This window comes from Oncorhynchus mykiss, chromosome 17 (assembly GCF_013265735.2).
Source record: "Oncorhynchus mykiss isolate Arlee chromosome 17, USDA_OmykA_1.1, whole genome shotgun sequence".
NCBI classification, from domain to species: Eukaryota; Metazoa; Chordata; class Actinopteri; order Salmoniformes; family Salmonidae; genus Oncorhynchus; species Oncorhynchus mykiss.
Window position 1 is genome coordinate 88,997,558 of NC_048581.1, and position 22,451 is coordinate 89,020,008.

A 22,451-nucleotide genomic window follows, 5' to 3' on the forward strand; every position below is an offset into this window, starting at 1 on the left:
CGGACCTCTGAGACTATCACAGTGCAGGTGCATTTATACGGAGACTTGATTACACACAGGTGGATTGTATTTATCATCATTAGTCATTTAGGTCAACATTGGATCATTCAGAGATCCTCACTGAACTTCTGGAGAGAGTTTGCTGCACTGAAAGTAAAGGGGCTGAATAATTTTGCACGCCCAATTTTTCAGTTTTTGATTTGTTAAAAAAGTTTGAAATATCCAATAAATGTCGTTCCACTTCATGATTGTGTCCCACTTGTTGTTGATTCTTCACAGAAAAATACAGTTTTATATCTTTATGTTTGAAGCCTGAAATGTGCAAAAGGTCGCAAAGTTCAAGGGGGCCGAATACTTTCGCAAGGCACTGTATCTTCTTCTCAACAACAACAACAAGGCTGAGGGTTACAGAGCATAACGTATATCTTCTCAACAACAACAACAAGGCTGAGGGTTACAGAGCATAACATATATCTTCTTCTCAACAACAACAACAAGGCTGAGGGTTACAGAGCATAACATATATCTTCTTCTCAACAACAACAACAAGGCTGAGGGTTACAGAGCATAACGTATATCTTCTCAACAACAACAACAAGGCTGAGGGTTACAGAGCATAACATATATCTTCTTCTCAACAACAACAACAAGGCTGAGGGTTACAGAGCATAACGTATATCTTCTCAACAACAACAACAAGGCTGGGGGTTACAGAGCATAACATATATCTTCTTCTCAACAACAACAACAAGGCTGAGGGTTACAGAGCATAACGCATATCTTCTCAACAACAACAACAAGGCTGAGGGTTACAGAGCATAACGTATATCTTCTCAACAACAACAACAAGGCTGAGGGTTACAAAGCATAACATATATCTTCTTCTTAACAACAACAACAAGGCTGAGGGTTACAGAGCATAACGTATATCTTCTCAACAACAACAACAAGGCTGAGGGTTACAGATCATAACATATATCTTCTCAACAACAACAACAAGGCTGAGTGTAACAGAGCATAACGTATATCTTCTCAACACCAACAACAAGGCTGAGGGTTCCAGAGCATAACATATATCTTCTTCTCAACAACAACAACAAGGCTGAGGGTTACAGAGCATAACGTATATCTTCTCAACAACAACAACAAGGCTGAGGGTTACAGAGCATAACGTATATCTTCTCAACAACAACAACAAGGCTGAGGGTTACAAAGCATAACAAATATCTTCTTCTTAACAACAACAACAAGGCTGAGGGTTACAGAGCATAACGTATATCTTCTCAACAACAACAACAAGGCTGAGGGTTACAGATCATAACATATATCTTCTCAACAACAACAACAAGGCTGAGTGTAACAGAGCATAACGTATATCTTCTCAACACCAACAACAAGGCTGAGGGTTACAAAGCATAACGTATATCTTCTCAACAACAACAACAAGGCTGAGTGTAACAGAGCATAACATATATCTTCTCAACAACAACAACAAGGCTGAGGGTTACAGAGCATAACGTATATCTTCTCAACAACAACAACAAGGCTGAGGGTTACAGATCATAACATATATCTTCTTAACAACAACAACAAGGCTGAGTGTAACAGAGCATAACGTATATCTTCTCAACACCAACAACAAGGCTGAGGGTTACAAAGCATAACGTATATCTTCTCAACAACAACAACAAGGCTGAGTGTAACAGAGCATAACATATATCTTCTCAACAACAACAACAAGGCTGAGGGTTACAGAGCATAACATATATCTTCTCAACAACAACAACAAGGCTGAGGGTTACAAAGCATAACATATATCTTCTCAACAAAAACAACAAGGCTGAGGGTTACAAAGCAACATGCTGTGAAACAATCTTTGGGAAACTTTTATTTCTCTGTTATGTTCTTTCTAAAATTGAGAATGGGCGGCAGGTAGCCTAGTGGGGCGGGGGTAGCCTAGTGGGGAGGCGGGTAGCCTAGTGGGGCGGCAGTTAGCCTAGTGGGGAGACGGTAGCCTAGTGGGGTGGCAGTTAGCCTAGTGGGGTGGCAGTTAGCCTAGTGGGGCGGCAGTTAGCCTAGTGGGGCGGCAGTTAGCCTAGTGGAGAGGTGGGTAGCCTAGTGGGGTGGCAGTTAGCCTAGTGGGGCGGCAGTTAGCCTAGTGGGGCGGCAGTTAGCCTAGTGGAGAGGTGGGTAGCCTAGTGGGGTGGCTGGTAGCCTAGTGGGGCGGCAGGTAGCCTAGTGGGGCGGCAGGTAGCCTAGTGGGGCGGGGGTAGCCTAGTGGTGCGGCAGGTAGCCTAGTGGGGCGGCAGGTAGCCTAGTGGGGCGGGGGTAGCCTAGTGGGGAGGCGGGTAGCCTAGTGGGGCGGGGGTAGCCTAGTGGTGCGGCAGGTAGCCTAGTGGGGCGGTATGTAGCCTAGTGGGGCGGCAGGTAGCCTAGTGGGGCAGGGGTAGCCTAGTGGGGCGGCGGGTAGCCTAGTGGGGCGGGGGTAGCCTAGTGGGCAGCAGGTAGCCTAGTGGGGCGGCAGGTAGCCTAGTGGGGCGGGGGTAGCCTAGTGGGGAGGCGGGTAGCCTAGTGGGGCGGGTAGCCTAGTGGAGCGGCAGGTAGCCTAGTGGGGCGGCAGGTAGTCTAATGGACCTGCCTAGTGGGGCGGCAGGTAGCCTAGTGGACCTGCCTAGTGGGGCGGCAGGTAGCCTAGTGGACCTGCCTAGTGGAGCGGCAGGTAGCCTAGTGGGGCGGCAGGTAGCCTAATGGACCTGCCTTGTGGGGCGGCAGGTAGCCTAATGGACCTGCCTTGTGGGGCGGCAGGTAGCCTAGTGGACCTGCCTAGTGGGGCGGCAGGTAGCCTAGTGGACCTGCCTAGTGGGGCGGCAGGTAGCCTAGTGGGGCGGCAGGTAGCCTAGTGGACCTGCCTAGTGGGGCGGCAGGTAGCCTAGTGGGGCGGCAGGTAGCCTTGTGGGCGGCAGGTAGCCTAGTGGGGCGGCAGGTAGCCTAGTGGGGCGGCAGGTAGCCCAGTGGGGCGGCAGGTAGCCTAGTGGACCTGCCTAGTGGGGCGGCAGGTAGCCTAGTGGGGCGGCAGGTAGCCTAGTGGGGCGGCAGGTAGCCCAGTGGGGCGGCAGGTAGCCCAGTGGGGCGGCAGGTAGCCCAGTGGGGCGGCAGGTAGCCCAGTGGGGCGGCAGGTAGCCCAGTGGGGCGGCAGGTAGCCCAGTGGGGCGGCAGGTAGCCCAGTGGGGCGGCAGGTAGCCTAGTGGGGCGGCAGGTAGCCTAGTGGGGCGGCAGGTAGCCCAGTGGGGCGGCAGGTAGCCCAGTGGGGCGGCAGGTAGCCTAGTGGGGCGGCAGGTAGCCTAGTGGGGCGGCAGGTAGCCCAGTGGGGCGGCAGGTAGCCTAGTGGACCTGCCTAGTGGGGCGGCAGGTAGCCTAGTGGGGCGGCAGGTAGCCTAGTGGGGCGGCAGGTAGCCTAGTGGGGCGGCAGGTAGCCCAGTGGGGCGGCAGGTAGCCCAGTGGGGCGGCAGGTAGCCTAGTGGGGCGGCAGGTAGCCCAGTGGGGCGGCAGGTAACCCAGTGGGGCGGCAGGTAGCCTAGTGGGGCGGCAGGTAGCCTAGTGGGGCGGCAGGTAGCCCAGTGGGGCGGCAGGTAGCCTAGTGGGGCGGCAGGTAGCCTAGTGGGGCGGCAGGTAGCCCAGTGGGGCGGCAGGTAGCCCAGTGGGGCGGCAGGTAGCCTAGTGGTTAAGACTGTTGGTCCAGTAACACAAAGGTTTCTGGTTTGAATCCCAGAACAGACCAGGTGAAAAATGTGTCCTTGAGAAAGGCTCTTAACCATTCTTGTTCTTGTAAATCTGGAAAATTTGAATGAAAAGTAGGCAAAAACATACCAGTGCTCTGTATACTAAGTCCATTCTGCTTTTCACTGTGCTCTAGTAAGCTCACAATAAGGCTATTATCTCTATACAGATGTAGGATCTTCATTTGAGCCAGTTTGCTACAGCAGGAAAATAATTCTGCAGCGTCAGGAAATCTAAATGATTGTGTGGATTATACAGTAGTTAGTGGACATGTTTTGTAGGGGTTTATAAATATTTTGTTATGGCAAATCAAGTCTGACATTTTTAAGTGGAAATCGGCTAACATTAGAAGCCTTTTTAAAAGCTTGATATAACTACAAGTTTGCATTTCCTATTTGCAAAATTCTCTGCGTTACTAAAAGGTGAGAAGCATCACTAGTCTTGGTTTCCTGTTGCTCTCCTCTCTCTCACCAGACCCATGAGATGGACAAGAAGACAGACACACACACACACACACACACACACACACACACACATACACACACACACACACACGTTGTTGGTTATACAAATCAGTAGGCCCGTATCGTTACCATGGTATGTAATTCTACTTCTCATTCTTTTTAACGATTGGCTTCCGTCTCCTTACTGAATTCCTCACAGAAGGAAAATACAGTAAAGACAGAAGTGGAATGTCTCCCCTGCGACTGTTGATTTGAACTCGTGGTCTCAATCAGGTCCTTTCTCTTCAGTCAAGCTAGCAGTGTAGCCGGTCTCTCTGCCGTCTCTCTGGGCCAATACTGAGATAGACTGATGCAACTAGTCTTACCCGATCAGTGGTCAGTATTAGGTCAGTATTAGGACAGTATGAGGTCAGTATTAGGTCAGTATGAGGACAGTATGAGGTCAGTATGAGGTCAGTATTAGGTCAGTATGAGGACAGTATTAGGTCAGTATTAGGACAGTATGAGGTCAGTATGAGGACAGTATGAGGTCAGTATGAGGTTAGTATGAGGTCAGTATGAGGTCAGTATTAGGTCAGTATTAGGTCAGTATTAGGTAAGTATGAGGACAGTATTAGGACAGTATGAGGTCAGTATGAGGTCAGTATGAGGTCAGTATGAGGTCAGTATGAGGACAGTATGAGGTCAGTATGAGGACAGTATGAGGACAGTATTAGGACAGTATGAGGTCAGTATGAGGACAGTATGAGGTCAGTATGAGGTTAGTATGAGGTCAGTATGAGGTCAGTATTAGGTCAGTATTAGGTCAGTATTAGGTAAGTATGAGGACAGTATTAGGACAGTATGAGGTCAGTATGAGGTCAGTATGAGGTCAGTATGAGGTCAGTATGAGGACAGTATGAGGTCAGTATGAGGACAGTATGAGGTCAGTATGAGGTCAGTATGAGGACAGTATGAGGTCAGTATGAGGACAGTATGAGGTCAGTATGAGGTCAGTATGAGATCAGTATGAGGACAGTATGAGGACAGTATGAGGTCAGTATGAGGACAGTATGAGGACAGTATGAGGTCAGTATGAGGTCAGTATGAGGTCAGTATGAGGACAGTATGAGGTCAGTATGAGGTCAGTATGAGGACAGTATGAGGTCAGTATGAGGTCAGTATGAGGTCAGGATGAGGTCAGTATGAGGACAGTATGAGGTCAGTATGAGGTCAGTATGAGGTAAGTATGAGGTAAGTATGAGGTCAGTATGAGGACAGTATGAGGTCAGTATGAGGACAGTATGAGGACAGTATGAGGTCAGTATGATGTCAGTATGAGGTCAGTATGAGGTCAGTATGGGGTCAGTATGAGGTCAGTATGAGGTCAGTATGAGGTCAGTATGAGGTCAGTATGAGGTCAGTATGAGGACAGTATGAGGTCAGTATGAGGTCAGTATGAGGTCAGTATGGGGTCAGTATTAGGACAGTATGAGGTCAGTATGAGGTCAGTATGAGGTCAGTATGAGGTTATTCTTCAAGCTTTAAAACCTCAGGGTTGGGTGTCAGGAGTGTGTGGGAATTGACTTGAATTTTTATGGAATTGATCCCAAACCTTTGTGTGTGTGTGTGTGTGTGTGTGTGTGTGTGCGTGCGTGAACTCAAGGTGTGGACCCTGGGAGAGACTCAGGGAGGTTGATAACATATTGTTAACAGAAAGGTTCCCAGGACTAATCAGCCATCTTTATGTTCTTTAATACCAACCCGGGGGCAAACAGGAAGAAATCCAACATTGTAACATTTTACCCACTTCTCTCTGTAAACTCTTAACATTGAAAATAAATAAATATATATATATATAAGAGATGTCATCCCTGATAAAGTGATACCATTAATACATGTGTGTGGAAACTGGGGGGCGTTGCAGAGTGTAAATGTGTGGAAACTGGGGACGTTGCAGAGTGTAAATGTGTGGAAACTGGGGGGCGTTGCAGAGTGTAAATGTGTGGAAACTGGGGGCGTTGCAGAGTGTAAATGTGTGGAAACTTTAGGGCGTTGCAGAGTGTAAATGTGTGGAAAGTGGGGGCGTTGCAGAGTGTAAATGTGTGGAAACTGGGGACGTTGCAGAGTGTAAATGTGTGGAAACTGGGGGGCGTTGCAGAGTGTAAATGTGTGGAAAGTGGGGACGTTGCAGAGTGTAAATGTGTGGAAACTGGGGGGCGTTGCAGAGTGTAAATGTGTGGAAAGTGGGGGCGTTGCAGAGTGTAAATGTGTGGTATTTGACCCTGCTCCTCATTGTTTATATCTGTGTGTGTAACTAACAGCTCCCAAAATAGGTTATCTCTCATTGAAAAGGCTTTGTGCTGTATTTCCTTGCTTAGTGAGTTCCCATGGTTAGTTTGTATGGCTGGTGCTAACACAGTACTACATCTATGGACGATTCATATGACATGTTACGAATCCCAATGGCACATTTTTTGTGTGTGTGTGTGTGTGTGTGTGCTTAGAAATGAATCTCTTCTGAGAAGGAAACAAAATAACATTCTTCTTGTCTACTTATTTAACACGTGAGAGAGAGTAAGCTTAGAAACAATCCTAATCTTAATGATAATAATATTAAAGAATGACCCGTTGGACTTGTTTTCTAAGTGCTTTCAGACTTTGGCCGCTCGCGTGCTTTCGTGTCAGTAGATACCTCAACCAGGAGAGGGGAGGGGGGGAGAGAGGGGGGGGGGGGGGGTACCGGAGATTTGAATTACATATTAAAACATTAAAAACAGTTGTTCCCCTTCTTTCTGCAACCTAGATTCATAGGGAATAGCGGAGACATGGTTTCAATCATCATTAAGGACTCTTAAGGAGGCTTCTGGCTGCACTCTATATGAGTTCTGGGTCCTAGTGGACCTACCCACAGCCGATCCTGGTCTGGCTATACTACAGAACAGATCTTGGGCTGTTAGCACAGTAGAATGACAGTAGTGCTCTCGATGAGTTCTGGGTCCTAGTGGACCTACCCACAGCCGGTCCTGGTCTGGCTATACTACAGAACAGATCTTGGGCTGTTAGCACAGTAGAATGACAGTAGTGCTCTCGATGAGTTCTGGGTCCTAGTGGACCTACCCACAGCCGGCGATAGTCTGCCTATAATATGGATTCTGTGCTGTAACACAGTAGTAAGCTAGCCTACTCTGAAGTTCCTGTTTGTCACTATCTGTTCAGTACTGAGTAGAGGACAGTTCCTACTGTGTGAGGACAGTTCAAACTGTGTGAGAGGACAGTTCATACTGTGTGAGGACAGTTCATACTGTGTGAGGACAGTTCATACTGTGTGAGGACAGTTCCTACTGTGTGAGGACAGTTCATACTGTGTGAGGACAGTTCCTACTGTGTGAGGACAGTTCATACTGTGTGAGGACAGTTCCTACTGTGTGAGAAGACAGTTCAAACTGTGTGAGGACAGTTCCTACTGTGTGAGGACAGTTCATACTGTGTGAGAAGACAGTTCCTACTGTGTGAGAAGACAGTTCATACTGTGTGAGGACAGTTCATACTGTGTGAGGACAGTTCACACTGTGTGAGGACAGTTCATACTGTGAGAGGACATTTCATGATGTGAGAGGACAGTTCATACTGTGTGAGAAGACAGTTCATACTGTGAGAGGACAGTTCCTACTGTGAGAGGACATTTCATGATGTGAGAGGACAATTCATGATGTGAGAGGACAGTTTCTACTGTGTGAGGACAGTTCCTACTGTGTGAGGACAGTTCATACTGTATGAGGACAGTTCCTACTGTGAGAGGACAGTTCATACTGTGAGAGGACAGTTCCTACTGTGTGAGGACAGTTGCTACTGTGAGAGGACAGTTCATACTGTGTGAGGACAGTTCATACTGTGAGAGGACAGCTCATACTGTGAGAGGACAGTTCATACTGTGAGAGGACAGTTCATACTGTGAGAGGACAGTTCATACTGTGAGAGGACAGTTCCTACTGTGTGAGGACAGTTGCTACTGTGAGAGGACAGTTCATACTGTGTGAGGACAGTTCATACTGTGAGAGGACAGCTCATACTGTGAGAGGACAGTTCATACTGTGAGAGGACAGTTCATACTGTGAGAGGACAGTTCCTACTGTGAGATGACAGTTCCTACTGTGTGAGGACAGTTCCTACTGTGAGAGGACAGTTCCTACTGTGTGAGGACAGTTCCTACTGTGTGAGGACAGTTCATACCGTGTGAGGACAGTTCCTAATGTGTGAGGACAGTTCCTACTGTGTGAGGACAGTTCCTACTGTGTGAGGACAGTTCATACTGTGAGAGGACAGTTCATACTGTGAGAGGACAGTTCCTACTGTGTGAGGACAGTTCATGATGTGTGAGGACAGTTCATACTGTGAGAGGACAGTTCCTACTGTGAGATGACAGTTCCTACTGTGTGAGGACAGTTCCTACTGTGAGAGGACAGTTCATACTGTGAGAGGACAGTTCCTACTGTGAGAGGACAGTTCATATTGTGAGAGGACCGTTCCTACTGTGTGAGGACAGTTCATACTGTGTGAGGACAGTTCATACTGTGAGAGGACAGTTCATACTGTGAGAGGACAGTTCCTACTGTGTGAGGACAGTTCATGATGTGTGAGGACAGTTCATACTGTGAGAAGACAGTTCCTACTGTGAGATGACAGTTCATACTGTGAGAGGACAGTTCCTACTGTGAGATGACAGTTCCTACTGTGTGAGGACAGTTCCTACTGTGAGAGGACAGTTCATACTGTGAGAGGACAGTTCCTACTGTGAGAGGACAGTTCATATTGTGAGAGGACCGTTCCTACTGTGTGAGGACAGTTCCTACTGTGTGAGGACAGTTCATACTGTATGAGGACAGTTCCTACTGTGAGAGGACAGTTCATACTGTGAGAGGACAGTTCCTACTGTGTGAGGACAGTTGCTACTGTGAGAGGACAGTTCATACTGTGAGAGGACAGCTCATACTGTGAGAGGACAGTTCATACTGTGAGAGGACAGTTCATACTGTGAGAGGACAGTTCATACTGTGAGAGGACAGTTCATACTGTGAGAGGACAGTTCCTACTGTGTGAGGACAGTTGCTACTGTGAGAGGACAGTTCATACTGTGTGAGGACAGTTCATACTGTGAGAGGACAGCTCATACTGTGAGAGGACAGTTCATACTGTGAGAGGACAGTTCATACTGTGAGAGGACAGTTCCTACTGTGAGATGACAGTTCCTACTGTGTGAGGACAGTTCCTACTGTGAGAGGACAGTTCCTACTGTGTGAGGACAGTTCCTACTGTGTGAGGACAGTTCATACCGTGTGAGGACAGTTCCTAATGTGTGAGGACAGTTCCTACTGTGTGAGGACAGTTCATACTGTGTGAGGACAGTTCATACTGTGAGAGGACAGTTCATACTGTGAGAGGACAGTTCCTACTGTGTGAGGACAGTTCATGATGTGTGAGGACAGTTCATACTGTGAGAGGACAGTTCCTACTGTGAGATGACAGTTCCTACTGTGTGAGGACAGTTCCTACTGTGAGAGGACAGTTCATACTGTGAGAGGACAGTTCCTACTGTGAGAGGACAGTTCATATTGTGAGAGGACCGTTCCTACTGTGTGAGGACAGTTCATACTGTGTGAGGACAGTTCATACTGTGAGAGGACAGTTCATACTGTGAGAGGACAGTTCCTACTGTGTGAGGACAGTTCATGATGTGTGAGGACAGTTCATACTGTGAGAAGACAGTTCCTACTGTGAGATGACAGTTCATACTGTGAGAGGACAGTTCCTACTGTGAGATGACAGTTCCTACTGTGTGAGGACAGTTCCTACTGTGAGAGGACAGTTCATACTGTGAGAGGACAGTTCCTACTGTGAGAGGACAGTTCATATTGTGAGAGGACCGTTCCTACTGTGTGAGGACAGTTCATGATGTGTGAGGACAGTTCATGATGTGTGAGGACAGCTCATACTGTGAGAGGACAGTTCATACTGTGTGAGGACAGCTCATATTGAGAGAGGACCGTTCCTACTGTGTGAGGACAGTTCATGATGTGTGAGGACAGTTCATACTGTGAGAGGACAGTTCCTACTGTGAGAGGACAGTTCATGATGTGTGAGGACAGTTCATACCGTATGAGGACAGTTCCTAATGTGTGAGGACAGTTCCTACTGTGAGAGGACAGTTCATACTGTGTGAGGACAGCTCATATTGTGAGAGGACCGTTCCTACTGTGTGAGGACAGTTCATGATGTGTGAGGACAGTTCATACCGTATGAGGACAGATCCTAATGTGTGAGGACAGTTCCTACTGTGTGAGGACAGTTCATACCGTATGAGGACAGTTCCTAATGTGTGAGGACAGTTCCTACTGTGAGAGGACAGTTCATACTGTGTGAGGACAGTTCATACTGTGTGAGGACAGCTCATACTGTGAGAGGACAGTTCCTACTGTGAGAGGACAGCCATAGCTGTCATAGCTAGCCACAATGAATCAAATGCTGTAGTATGAATCTGCAGGTACAGTAGCTAAAGCTAACCAACTAGATTCAATGTTATCTAGCTAGCTATCATTAGGCTATAACTAGCAACGTAATACAAATAATATTACTACACAGATTATACACACAGCATTAGCCAGTGAGCCAGAAAGCTAACATTCGCTAGCTAGCGAACAGTATGCTTTAAACTTGCAAAGAAAACAACTTTTTTTTACAAAATTAGAAACGTATAACATTCCCAAAATGTAGCTAGACTCTTACCCATATACATGGATCAGGATGGTCGGCAGGTAGCCTAGTGGTTAGAGAGGCAGGTAGCCTAGTGGTTAGCGGCAGGTAGCCTAGTGGTTAGAGGCAGGTAGCCTAGTGGTTAGAGAGGCAGGTAGCCTAGTGGTTAGAGAGGCAGGTAGCCTAGTGGTTAGAGAGGCAGGTAGCCTAGTGGTTAGAGGCAGGTAGCCTAGTGGTTAGAGGCAGGTAGCCTAGTGGTTAGAGGCAGGTAGCCTAGTGGTTAGAGGCAGGTAGTCTAGTGGTTAGAGAGGCAGGTAGCCTAGTGGTTAGCGGCAGGTAGTCTAGTGGTTAGAGGCAGGTAGCCTAGTGGTTAGAGGCAGGTAGCCTAGTGGTTAGAGGCAGGTAGTCTAGTGGTTAGAGAGGCAGGTAGCCTAGTGGTTAGAGGCAGGTAGCCTAGTGGTTAGAGAGGCAGGTAGCCTAGTGGTTAGAGAGGCAGGTAGCCTAGTGGTTAGAGAGGCAGGTAGCCTAGTGGTTAGAGGCAGGTAGCCTAGTGGTTAGAGGCAGGTAGCCTAGTGGTTAGAGGCAGGTAGTCTAGTGGTTAGAGCAGGTAGCCTAGTGGTTAGAGGCAGGTAGCCTAGTGGTTAGAGGCAGGTAGCCTAGTGGTTAGAGCGTTGGACTTGTAACCGAAAAGTTGCAAGATTGTTTCCCCCAGAGCTGACAAGGTACAAATCTGTCGTTCTGCCCCTGAACAAGGCAGTTAAACCCACTGTTCCTAGGCCGTCATTGAAAATAACAATTTGTTATTAACTGACTTGCCTAGTTAAATAAAGGTTAAATAAACATAAATTAAATTAACAAGTAAAGTTCCTGCTTAGGTCTTCATTTTCAGGAAAAAGCCTTACTTGTTTGAAAGTGTTGTTTTTTTTCCCATGACAGCTTGCCAACGTTAGAAACTGCTGAGACGATCCACAGACAGATCCACAGGGTGATGTGACAGCGACGACCACCTGTTCTCACTAATAACGATGAAGATGAGGATCCTGGGGCCAGAGAGGTTCTGTGTTCTGCTGGGTGTGTCCCTCCAACTGCTGCTGCTGCTACCAGACACCTCCTCTACCGCTGCAACCTGGAGCCAGAGTGGACCCCGCCTGCAGCTCTCACACACAGGTATCTCATATCCGCTCCCTTTTTTACTCTGAGGAACTCTGGTCCTTGGTGTACTGGGGAGCTCTGGTCCTCTGTGTACTGGGGAACTCTGGTCCTTGGTGTACTGGGGAACTCTGTTCCTTGATGTACTGGGGAGCTCTGGTCCTCTGTGTACTGGTGAGCTCTGGTCCTTGGTGTACTGGGGAGCTCTGGTCCTCTGTGTACTGGTGAGCTCTGGTCCTTGGTGTACTGGTGAGCTCTGGTCCTTGGTGTACTGGGGAGCTCTGGTCCTTGAAACTGCAACACTGCTGGTTTTCAATATGGCTTTCTAATTAGGGAATAGGGACTGATAGTGAAGAGGGACTGATAGTGAAGAGGGACTGATAGTGAATATAGACTGATAGTGAATAGAGACTGATAGTGAAGAGGGACTGATAGTGAAGAGGGACTGATAGTGAAGAGGGACTGATAGTGAATATAGACTGATAGTGAAGAGGGACTGATAGTGAATAGAGACTGATGGTGAAGAGGGACTGATAGTGAAGAGGGACTGATAGTGAAGAGGGACTGATAGTGAATAGAGACTGATAGTGAATAGAGACTGATAGTGAAGAGGAACAGGTCAAGACAGGCAGGGGTCAATAATCCAGAAAGGGTGTAAAGGGTCCAGAACGGCGGGCAGTCTCAGGGTCAGGGGTCAATAATCCAGAACGGGTGTAAAGGGTCCAGAACGGCGGGCAGTCTCAGGGTCAGGGGTCAATAACCCAGAACGGTGGGGTAACGTACAAAATGGCGGGCAGTCTCGGGGTCAGGGCAGGTAGAACGGTCAAAACCGGGAAGGACTGGAAAACAGGAGCCAGAAACAGGCAGGAGCAGGAAAACAAACGCTGGTAACATACAAACAGAGAACACAGGTATAAATACACAGGGGATAATGGGGAAGATGGGCGACACCTGGACGGGGGTGGAGACAATCACAAAGACAGGTGAAACAGATCAGGGTATGACAAACAGGGGCTTGTAAAGCCATAGCATAGACATTTTTTTTTCTTCCAGCAACATACTATGATTGATAATATAAAGGCCTGAAATCTGAAATCTTAACAAAAACAGTGGTGTTGTCGTTGTCTTGCTGTACAGCCAGGCTCTCTCCAGGTTTTATAGCCCAGATCCTCAGACAGACAGTAGCAGAATGGGACGAGAACAGAAGAAACTACTGACTCATTGTTGTAGTAGAGGAAGGAAAGAGGGGATATGGTCTGTTCGGCACAACAGAGGATTTGTACTGTAAGGGCCAGGAGATTTAGTAGGTTGCGTGTTTAAAAATAGGCATGTTCATGTTAATATCTATGCATTCACAATCTATTACGTAGAGCAGGGCTCTTCAACTGGTGGCCCCGTGTGCCAAATTTGGCCAACGATTGATTTTATTTGGCCCACCCGAGTTTTCAAAAAAGCAGAAACATTATTTTCACTGTAAAATCTCTAGGCAATCAGCTCAAAGTCATTTTTTAACTTAGGATATATGTTCCCGAAGTATTACGACGCATAAATCGATAAACATACAGCATTGTCGGATCCAAATGTAATCAAGGTTTGAAATGATTGTCTAATACTGTATCCGTTGGGCTTCTAGTGGTCACTAGTCTACTAATTATTTGTAATTACATTCCGGCCCCCTGACCATGTGCTCAAGGGAAAAAAACGTCCCACGGACGTAGAGACTTAAACTATGACCCTGAGTTTTCCTGGTTGTGTCATACAGTCATTAAGATAGATAAATCATCATGTGCTTTTACTTGCACAGTTTCATGTTCATCTGTCAAGCTGTGTGGTATAATCTCTCCCTGGAGGGTTGGCTGCTTGTCGGGACAGTAAGGCATTAGTATGATACCTGCTAGGAAAACAAGTTTCTCCTCTCCATCTCTAATCAGTAACATCTGTGTGTCTGACAGGCCTGCCTCTCTGTGTGTCTGACAGGCCTGCCTCTCTGTGTGTCTGACAGGCCTGCCTCTCTGTGTGTCTGACAGGCCTGCCTCTCTGTGTGTCTGACAGGCCTGCCTCTCTGTGTGTCTAACAGGCCTGCCTCTCTGTGTGTCTGACAGGCCTGCCTCTCTGTGTGTCTGACAGGCCTGCCTCTCTGTGTGTCTAACAGGCCTGCCTCTCTGTGTGTCTGACAGGCCTGCCTCTCTGTGTGTCTGACAGGCCTGCCTCTCTGTGTGTCTAACAAGCCTGCCTCTCTGTGTGTCTAACAGGCCTGCCTCTCTCTTCTCCCTCTCTAATCAGTAACATCTGTGTCTGACAGACCTGCCTCTCTGTGTGTCTGACAGATCTGCCTCTCTGTGTGTCTGACAGGCCTGCCTCTCTCTGTGTCTGACAGGCCTGCCTCTCTCTGTGTCTGACAGGCCTGCCTCTCTCTGTGTCTGACAGGCCTGCCTCTCTGTGTGTCTGACAGGCCTGCATCTCTGACGAACTATAATTCTAGCCCCAGGGATGATGGGATGTCTGTGTGTGTGTGTTTGGCCTTCCTGTCAGAAGTAGATAGCGAAAAGCGGTCGGAGGGTCAGAGGGCTGGAGGATAACACCCTGCCAGTGTGTGTGTGTGTGTGTGTGTGTGATAACACCCTGTCAGCTCCCTCCTCCCTCAGGATGCATGGTCTAGGCTGGGTTCCTGAGGTCACTCTCTGGGGTTAGCTCTGACATCCAGATAGTTAGACAGAGAGGACTCTGGGGATGGATGCTCCTCCCTGTGTGTCAGAGGGAGGGAGGGAGGGAGGGAGGGAGGGAGGGAGGGAGGGAGGGAGGGAGATATGACCATATTAGAGACACATCTTTCCCTCAGATTACACAGATCCACAAAGAATTCGAAAAAACAAATCCAATTTTGATAAACTCCCATATCTACTGGGAAATTCCACAGTGTGCCATCACAGCAGCAAGATTTGTGACCTGTTGCCACGAGAAAAGGTCAACCAGTGAAGAACAAACACCACTGTAAATACAAACTATATTTAGGTAACACTGTATACAGACATAATATGACATTTGTAACGTCTTTATTCTTATGGAACTTTTGGAAGGGTATTGTTTACTGTTCATTTTTTGTTTATTTATTTTTGCTTATGTTTATGTTCTTTTTCGCTTTGACAATGTTGACCTCACTGCTAGAGTGTAGAGGCGGCAGGGTAGCCTAGTGGTTAGAGTGTAGGGGCGGCAGGGTAGCCTAGTGGTTAGAGTGTAGAGGCGGCAGGGTAGCCTAGTGGTTAGAGTGTAGGGGCGGCAGGGTAGCCTAGTGGTTAGAGTGTAGAGGAGGCAGGTAGCCTAGTGGTTAGAGTGTAGAGGCGGCAGGTAGCCTAGTGGTTAGAGTGTAGAGGCGGCAGGTAGCCTAGTGGTTAGAGTGTAGGGGCGGCAGGGTAGCCTAGTGGTTAGAGTGTAGAGGCGGCAGGTAGCCTAGTGGTTAGAGTGTAGGGGCGGCAGGTAGTCTAGTGGTTAGAGTGTAGAGGAGGCAGGGTAGCCTAGTGGTTAGAGTGTAGAGGAGGTAGGTAGCCTAGTGGTTAGAGTGTAGAGGCGGCAGGGTAGCCTAGTGGTTAGAGTGTAGAGGTGGCAGGGTAGTCTAGTGGTTAGAGTGTAGAGGTGGCAGGGTAGCCTAGTGGTTAGAGTGTAGAGGCGGCAGGGTAGCCTAGTGGTTAGAGTGTAGAGGTGGCAGGGTAGTCTAGTGGTTAGAATGTGGAGGCGGCAGGGTAGCCTAGTGGTTAGAGTGTAGAGGCGGCAGGTAGCCTAGTGGTTAGAGTGTAGAGGAGGCAGGTAGTCTAGTGGTTAGAGTGTAGAGGAGGCAGGTAGCTTAGTGGTTAGAGTGTAGGGGCGGCAGGGTAGTCTAGTGGTTAGAGTGTAGAGGCGGCAGGGTAGCCTAGTGGTTAGAGTGTAGAGGCGGCAGGGTAGCCTAGTGGTTAGAGTGTAGGGGCGGCAGGGTAGTCTAGTGGTTAGAGTGTAGAGGCGGCAGGGTAGTCTAGTGGTTAGAGTGGAGGGGCGGCAGGGTAGCCTAGTGTTTAGAGAGTAGGGGCGGCAGGGTAGTCTAGTGGTTAGAGTGTAGAGGCGGCAGGGTAGTCTAGTGGTTAGAGTGTAGAGACGGCAGGGTAGCCTAGTGGTTAGAGTGTAGGGGCGGCAGGGTAGCCTAGTGGTTAGAGTGTAGAGGCGGCAGGGTAGCCTAGTGGTTAGAGTGTAGAGGCGGCAGGGTAGTCTAGTGGTTAGAGTGTAGGGGCGGCAGGGTAGTCTAGTGGTTAGAGTGTAGAGGCGGCAGGGTAGCCTAGTGGTTAGAGTGTAGGGGCGGCAGGGTAGTCTAGTGGTCTAGGGTAGCCTAGTGGTTAGAGTGTAGAGGCGGCAGGGTAGCCTAGTGGTTAGAGTTTAGGGGCGGCAGGGTAGTCTAGTGGTTAGAGTGTAGAGGCAGCAGGGTAGCCTAGTGGTTAGAGTGTAGAGGCGGCAGGGTAGCCTAGTGGTTAGAGTGTAGAGGCGGCAGGGTAGCCTAGTGGTTAGAGTGTAGAGGTGGCAGGGTAGCCTAGTGGTTAGAGTGTAGAGGCGGCAGGGTAGCCTAGTGGTTAGAGTGTAGAGGCGGCAGGGTAGCCTAGTGGTTAGAGTGTAGAGGCGGCAGGGTAGCCTAGTGGTTAGAGTGTAGAGGCGGCAGGGTAGTCTAGTGGTTAGAGTGTAGAGACGGCAGGGTAGCCTAGTGGTTAGAGTGTAGAGACGGCAGGGTAGCCTAGTGGTTAGAGTGTAGGGGCGGCAGGGTAGCCTAGTGGTTAGAGTGTAGAGGCGGCAGGGTAGCCTAGTGGTTAGAGTGTAGAGGCGGCAGGGTAGTCTAGTGGTTAGAGTGTAGGGGCGGCAGGGTAGTCTAGTGGTTAGAGTGTAGAGGCGGCAGGGTAGCCTAGTGGTTAGAGTGTAGAGGCGGCATGGTAGCCTAGTGGTTAGAGTGTAGAGGCGGCAGGGTAGTCTAGTGGTTAGAGTGTAGAGGCGGCATGGTAGCCTAGTGGTTAGAGTGTAGGGGCGGCAGGGTAGTCTAGTGGTCTAGGGTAGCCTAGTGGTTAGAGTGTAGAGGCGGCAGGGTAGCCTAGTGGTTAGGGTTTAGGGGCGGCAGGGTAGTCTAGTGGTTAGAGTGTAGAGGCGGCAGGGTAGCCTAGTGGTTAGAGTGTAGAGGCGGCATGGTAGCCTAGTGGTTAGAGTGTAGAGGCGGCAGGGTAGTCTAGTGGTTAGAGTGTAGAGACGGCAGGGTAGCCTAGTGGTTAGAGTGTAGGGGCGGCAGGGTAGCCTAGTGGTTAGAGTGTAGAGGCGGCAGGGTAGCCTAGTGGTTAGAGTGTAGAGGCGGCAGGGTAGTCTAGTGGTTAGAGTGTAGGGGCGGCAGGGTAGTCTAGTGGTTAGAGTGTAGAGGCGGCAGGGTAGCCTAGTGGTTAGAGTGTAGAGGCGGCAGGGTAGCCTAGTGGTTAGAGTGTAGGGGCGGCAGGGTAGCCTAGTGGTTAGAGTGTAGAGGCGGCAGGGTAGCCTAGTGGTTAGAGTGTAGAGGCGGCAGGGTAGCCTAGTGGTTAGAGTGTAGAGGCGGCAGGGTAGCCTAGTGGTTAGAGTGTAGGGGCGGCAGGGTAGCCTAGTGGTTAGAGTGTAGAGGCGGCAGGGTAGCCTAGTGGTTAGAGTGTAGAGGCGGCAGGGTAGCCTAGTGGTTAGAGTGTAGAGGCGGCAGGGTAGCCTAGTGGTTAGAGTGTAGGGGCGGCAGGGTAGCCTAGTGGTTAGAGTGTAGAGGCGGCAGGGTAGCCTAGTGGTTAGAGTGTAGGGGCGGCAGGGTAGCCTAGTGGTTAGAGTGTAGGGGCGGCAGGGTAGCCTAGTGGTTAGAGTGTAGAGGCGGCAGGGTAGCCTAGTGGTTAGAGCGTTGGGGAGAGGGAGTCGTCGCAGGGCACAATGCAACACCATTAATGTAATGTGTTGTGGTAAACGCCGAACACTGAGAACAATAGAGTCATTTAGATCGACACCTGATGAAACGTGTGACCGGAGCCAATCGTAGCACAGCTGAGACACTAGAGAGAGAGAGAGAGACCTCGTACAGAACTGACTACTTCCTGCTGCTGGCACCATATTGATGGTTCTGTGTGGGGTTTTTTTCTCCTAATGAGCAACACGAAGAATGTGTGTTTGACTGATGTACTGTAGGAGCCCGGGTACGTGCAGTCTAGCTGTGGTATATTGAGCAGAGGCTATCGGAGGTTTATGTGTGTGTGTGTGCGTATGTGTGTGTGTGTGTATGTTCGTGCGTGTGTGTGTGAGGTAGTGTGTGTGTGAGGTAGTGTGTGTGTGAGGTTATGTGTGTGTGAGGTAGTATGTGTGTGTGAGGTAGTGTGTGTGTGTGAGGTAGTGTGTGTGTGTGAGGTAGTGTGTGTGTGTGAGGTAGTGTGTGTGTGAGGTAGTGTGTGTGAGGTAGTGTGTGTGTGAGGTAGTGTGTGTGTGTGAGGTAGTGTGTGTGTGTGAGGTAGTGTGTGTGTGTGAGGTAGTGTGTGTGTGTGTGAGGTAGTGTGTGTGTGTGAGGTAGTGTGTGTGTGAGAGGTAGTGTGTGTGTGAGAGGTAGTGTGTGTGTGAGAGGTAGTGTGTGTGTGAGGTAGTGTGTGTGTGAGGTAGTGTGTGTGAGGTAGTGTGTGTGTGAGGTAGTGTGTGCTTGAGCAGAAGCTGTCGTAAGTGCAGCTGTCAAAATAATAGGAGGAAGTATGAAGTTCATTAGCTTTGTGTTGTTGGTCAGTGACATGAGGTCTGTGTTGTTGGTCAGAGACATGAGGTCTGTGTTGTTGGTCAGAGACACAAGGTCTGTGTTGTTGGTCAGAGACACAAGGTCTGTGTTGTTGGTCAGAGACACAAGGTCTGTGTTGTTGGTCAGAGACATGAGGTCTGTGTAGTTGGTCAGAGACAGGGAGACATGACGTCTGTGTTGTTGGTCAGAGACATGAGGTCTGTGTTGTTGGTCAGAGACACAAGGTCTGTGTTGTTGGTCAGAGACAGGGAGACATGAGGTCTGTGTTGTTGGTCAGAGACACAAGGTCTGTGTTGTTGGTCAGAGACACAAGGTCTGTGTTGTTGGTCAGAGACAGGGAGACATGAGGTCTGTGTAGTTGGTCAGAGACAGGGAGACATGACGTCTGTGTTGTTGGTCAGAGACAGGGAGACATTAGGTCTGTGTTGTTGGTCAGAGACACAAGGTCTGTGTTGTTGGTCAGAGACAGGGAGACATGAGGTCTGTGTAGTTGGTCAGAGACAGGGAGACATGACGTCTGTGTTGTTGGTCAGAGACAGGGAGACATTAGGTCTGTGTTGTTGGTCAGAGACAGGGAGACATGAGGTCATTGTCCTCCACAGGCCTGTTTACATTGGTCCTAATCCACATTTAAGTCAAACCTCCCCATCAAAAACACACAAAAAAGGAGAATTTCAGTTGAAAAAGTTGCTGTACAATTCGTTTTAATGTCTATATGTCGGCAGGGTTTCTGACTTCAGAGGTTAACTTAAAAAAACAGCGGAATTGAAGCCCACTCAGAGAGACTAAAAACATCTGTCGTAATAATGATATTTTATCGGTTACACTGCTGACAGTACACACATACTTTTACTAACTTACTTTAACACACACACACACACACACACACACACACACACACACACACACACACACACACACACACACACACAGTCAATACGTTGCGTGGTGAAACAACCATTCAGTGCTCATATCATTCACACAGATCTGGTTTCAAACTCTTTTGTCTGGAAGGACTTAGAGTAAAACGATGAATGTTTGATGAACTGATGAACCCAGTTCACATAACATACCGGGGACCTACTCAACTATCAGAGACTCTGACAGAGTCTTTTTCCTCCTGACAACGTAATCCTGGTTAACCCAGAACTAAAGTCTTGTGTAACTGGTCAGATAGTCCATTAAGTTCTGAGACGCGATAAGAGATAGAACGAGGATCGGAAACCGGAACAGTTCCACCATCTCCATTTGCAAGTTACGGGAAAGTCTGTGGGCCAAATTGTTTCCATCCCCTTCCAAAAATATCAAAAAGATGCTAACACCTTTTTGTCCAAGTAACCAGTGGCAAAAACTCAAGCACAGGAACTAATGCTTTTTGTCATCTCCTGCATCCCGTAGTATCAGATCTACGGTACCATTTAACGTATCTAGTCTGTCCACCAGAGATTACTGACAACGTTACACCGGGAAGAAAAAAAAACTTGGTGCCTTTGCATTTGTGGTATGTGTCCGTGTCGGTCAGTTCCCCCTGACCCCTGACCTCTGTGTCACCGCGGTAACGAGGTGAGGCAGATAAGAGCGAGGGCTGACACAGAGAGCAATGCTGAGCTGTAGGTCAGCGGAGCGAATGAACCTGTCAGAGAACAGAGAGAAAGCAGATGGGTGAAGGCTGTGTGTGTGTGTGTGTGGAAGGGGGTGGCAGAGGGGGTTGGGGTGAAGAATGCTGCTAATTAGAGGTGGATGTCTTGGAGTTGTTTGGACGGATGTAGCTGTGGCTTTCAAACAGATCTGAACAGACACCGACCTTCTTCCCCCTCTCTCCTCTTCCTCCTCTCTCCTCTTCCCCCTCTCCCCTCTTCCTTCCCTCTTCCTCCCCTCTCTCCTCTTCCCCCTCTCCCCTCTTCCTCCCCTCTTCCCCCTCTCACCTCTTCCTCCTCTCTCTTCCCCTCTCCCCTCTTCCCCCTCTCACCTCTTCCTCCTCTCTCTTCCCCTCTCTCCTCTTCCTCCTTCTCCCCTCTTCCTCCCCTCTTCCCCCTCTATCCTCTTCTAATCCTTTCCTTCCGCTCTCTTCATCCTCTCTTTATCTTTTCTTCTGTCCTCTCTGTTTCTTCTCCTCCCCTCTTCATCCAATCCATTCCACTCTTAGACCAGACCACTGGTCTGATTACCTATAGATTAGAGATAGCAGACAATGGTAAATGATGGTGAGTGATGGTGAGTGACGGTGAGTGACGGTAGTGATGATGAGTGATGGTAAGTGGTGGTGAGTGATGGTGAGTGATGGTGAATGATGGTTGTGATGGTAAATGATTATAGTGATGGTGAGTGATGGTGGTGATGGTAGAGATAGTGAGTGATGTTAGGTGATGGTGAGTGATGGTAGTGATGGTAGTGATGGTGAATGATGGTCTTGAGGGTAAGGGATTCTAGTGATGGTGAGTGATGGTCAGGATGGTAGTGATGGTAGAGAGAGTGAGTGATGTTGGGTGATGGTGAGTGATGTTGAGTGATGGTAGTGATTGTGAGTGAAGGTAAGGGATGGTGAGTGATGGTAGTGATAGTGAGTGATGGTGAGTCATGGTGAGTGATGGTAGTGATAGTGAGTGATGGTAGTGATAGTGAGTGATGGTGAGTCATGGTGAGGGATGGTAATGATTGTGAGTGAAGGCAGTGATGGTGGGTGATGGTAAGTGATGGTCACTGATATCAACTGATAGAAAGTGGTAGCAAGTGGTGGTAAGTAATAATAAGTGATAGTGAGTGATTGTTAGTGATGGTGAGTGATTGTGAGTGATGGTGAGTGATGGTGGGTGGTGGTGAGTGATGGTAGTGATGGTAGTTGATGATGACCAGTGATGGTGAGTGATGGTAAGTGGTGTTGAGTGATGGTAGTGATGGTAGTTGATGGTGGGTGATGACCAGTGATAGTGAGTGATTGTGAGTGATGGTGAGTGATGGTAAGTGGTGGTGAGTGATGGTAAGTGGTGGTGAGTGATGGTAGTTGATGGTGGGTGATGACCAGTGATGGTGAGTGATGGTAATGATGGTGAGTGATTGTGAGTGATGGTGAGACTATCTGTGTTGGATCTGGGGGAGTGTTCTGGGTTGGCTGACACTACTCCTACCTCTGTCTCTCTCTCTCTCTCTCTCTCTCTCTTTCTTCTGGGGGAGTTTGGTTTTAAGACACACACACATCATCATCGTCTGACACCTGAGTATTAACCACAGAACCTTACCTCTCTTTTCCACTCAAACAATCTCTCAAAGTTGTTCCTCCAAGACACAACAGCAGTACTACCAAACTGTCTCTGAATGAACCGGGGGAAATAACCATTATCATGGAATTATTATGTCATTCATTCCACTGTGATACTTCTTGGAAAACACATTTCCTCTAGAGGAGAGAGTAACTATTTTGAAGTGAATGTGTGTTTGAGGAGGAGAGGGAGAGAGAGAGAAGGGGAGAGAGCAAGGGGGGTAGGGAAAGAGAGAAAAAGAGAAGGCAAGACAGAGAGACAGAGAGAGACAGAGACAGAGAGAGAGGGAGACAGAGAGAGAGG

General features: G+C 48.6%; 1 protein-coding gene across 2 annotated transcripts in view; it reads left to right on the forward strand.

The window, feature by feature from the left end:
• The window catches only part of LOC110494825 (semaphorin-3D), a 136,545-nt gene that overhangs the window by 31,711 nt on the left and 82,383 nt on the right, over window positions 1–22,451 (forward strand). For both annotated transcript variants that reach the window (XM_036950936.1, XM_036950935.1), the window contains one exon: window positions 11,907–12,137. In XM_036950936.1, the coding sequence (XP_036806831.1) occupies window positions 11,996–12,137 (142 nt within the window). In that variant the 5' untranslated portion in view covers window positions 11,907–11,995. The remainder of the gene's footprint in view (window positions 1–11,906; window positions 12,138–22,451) is intronic.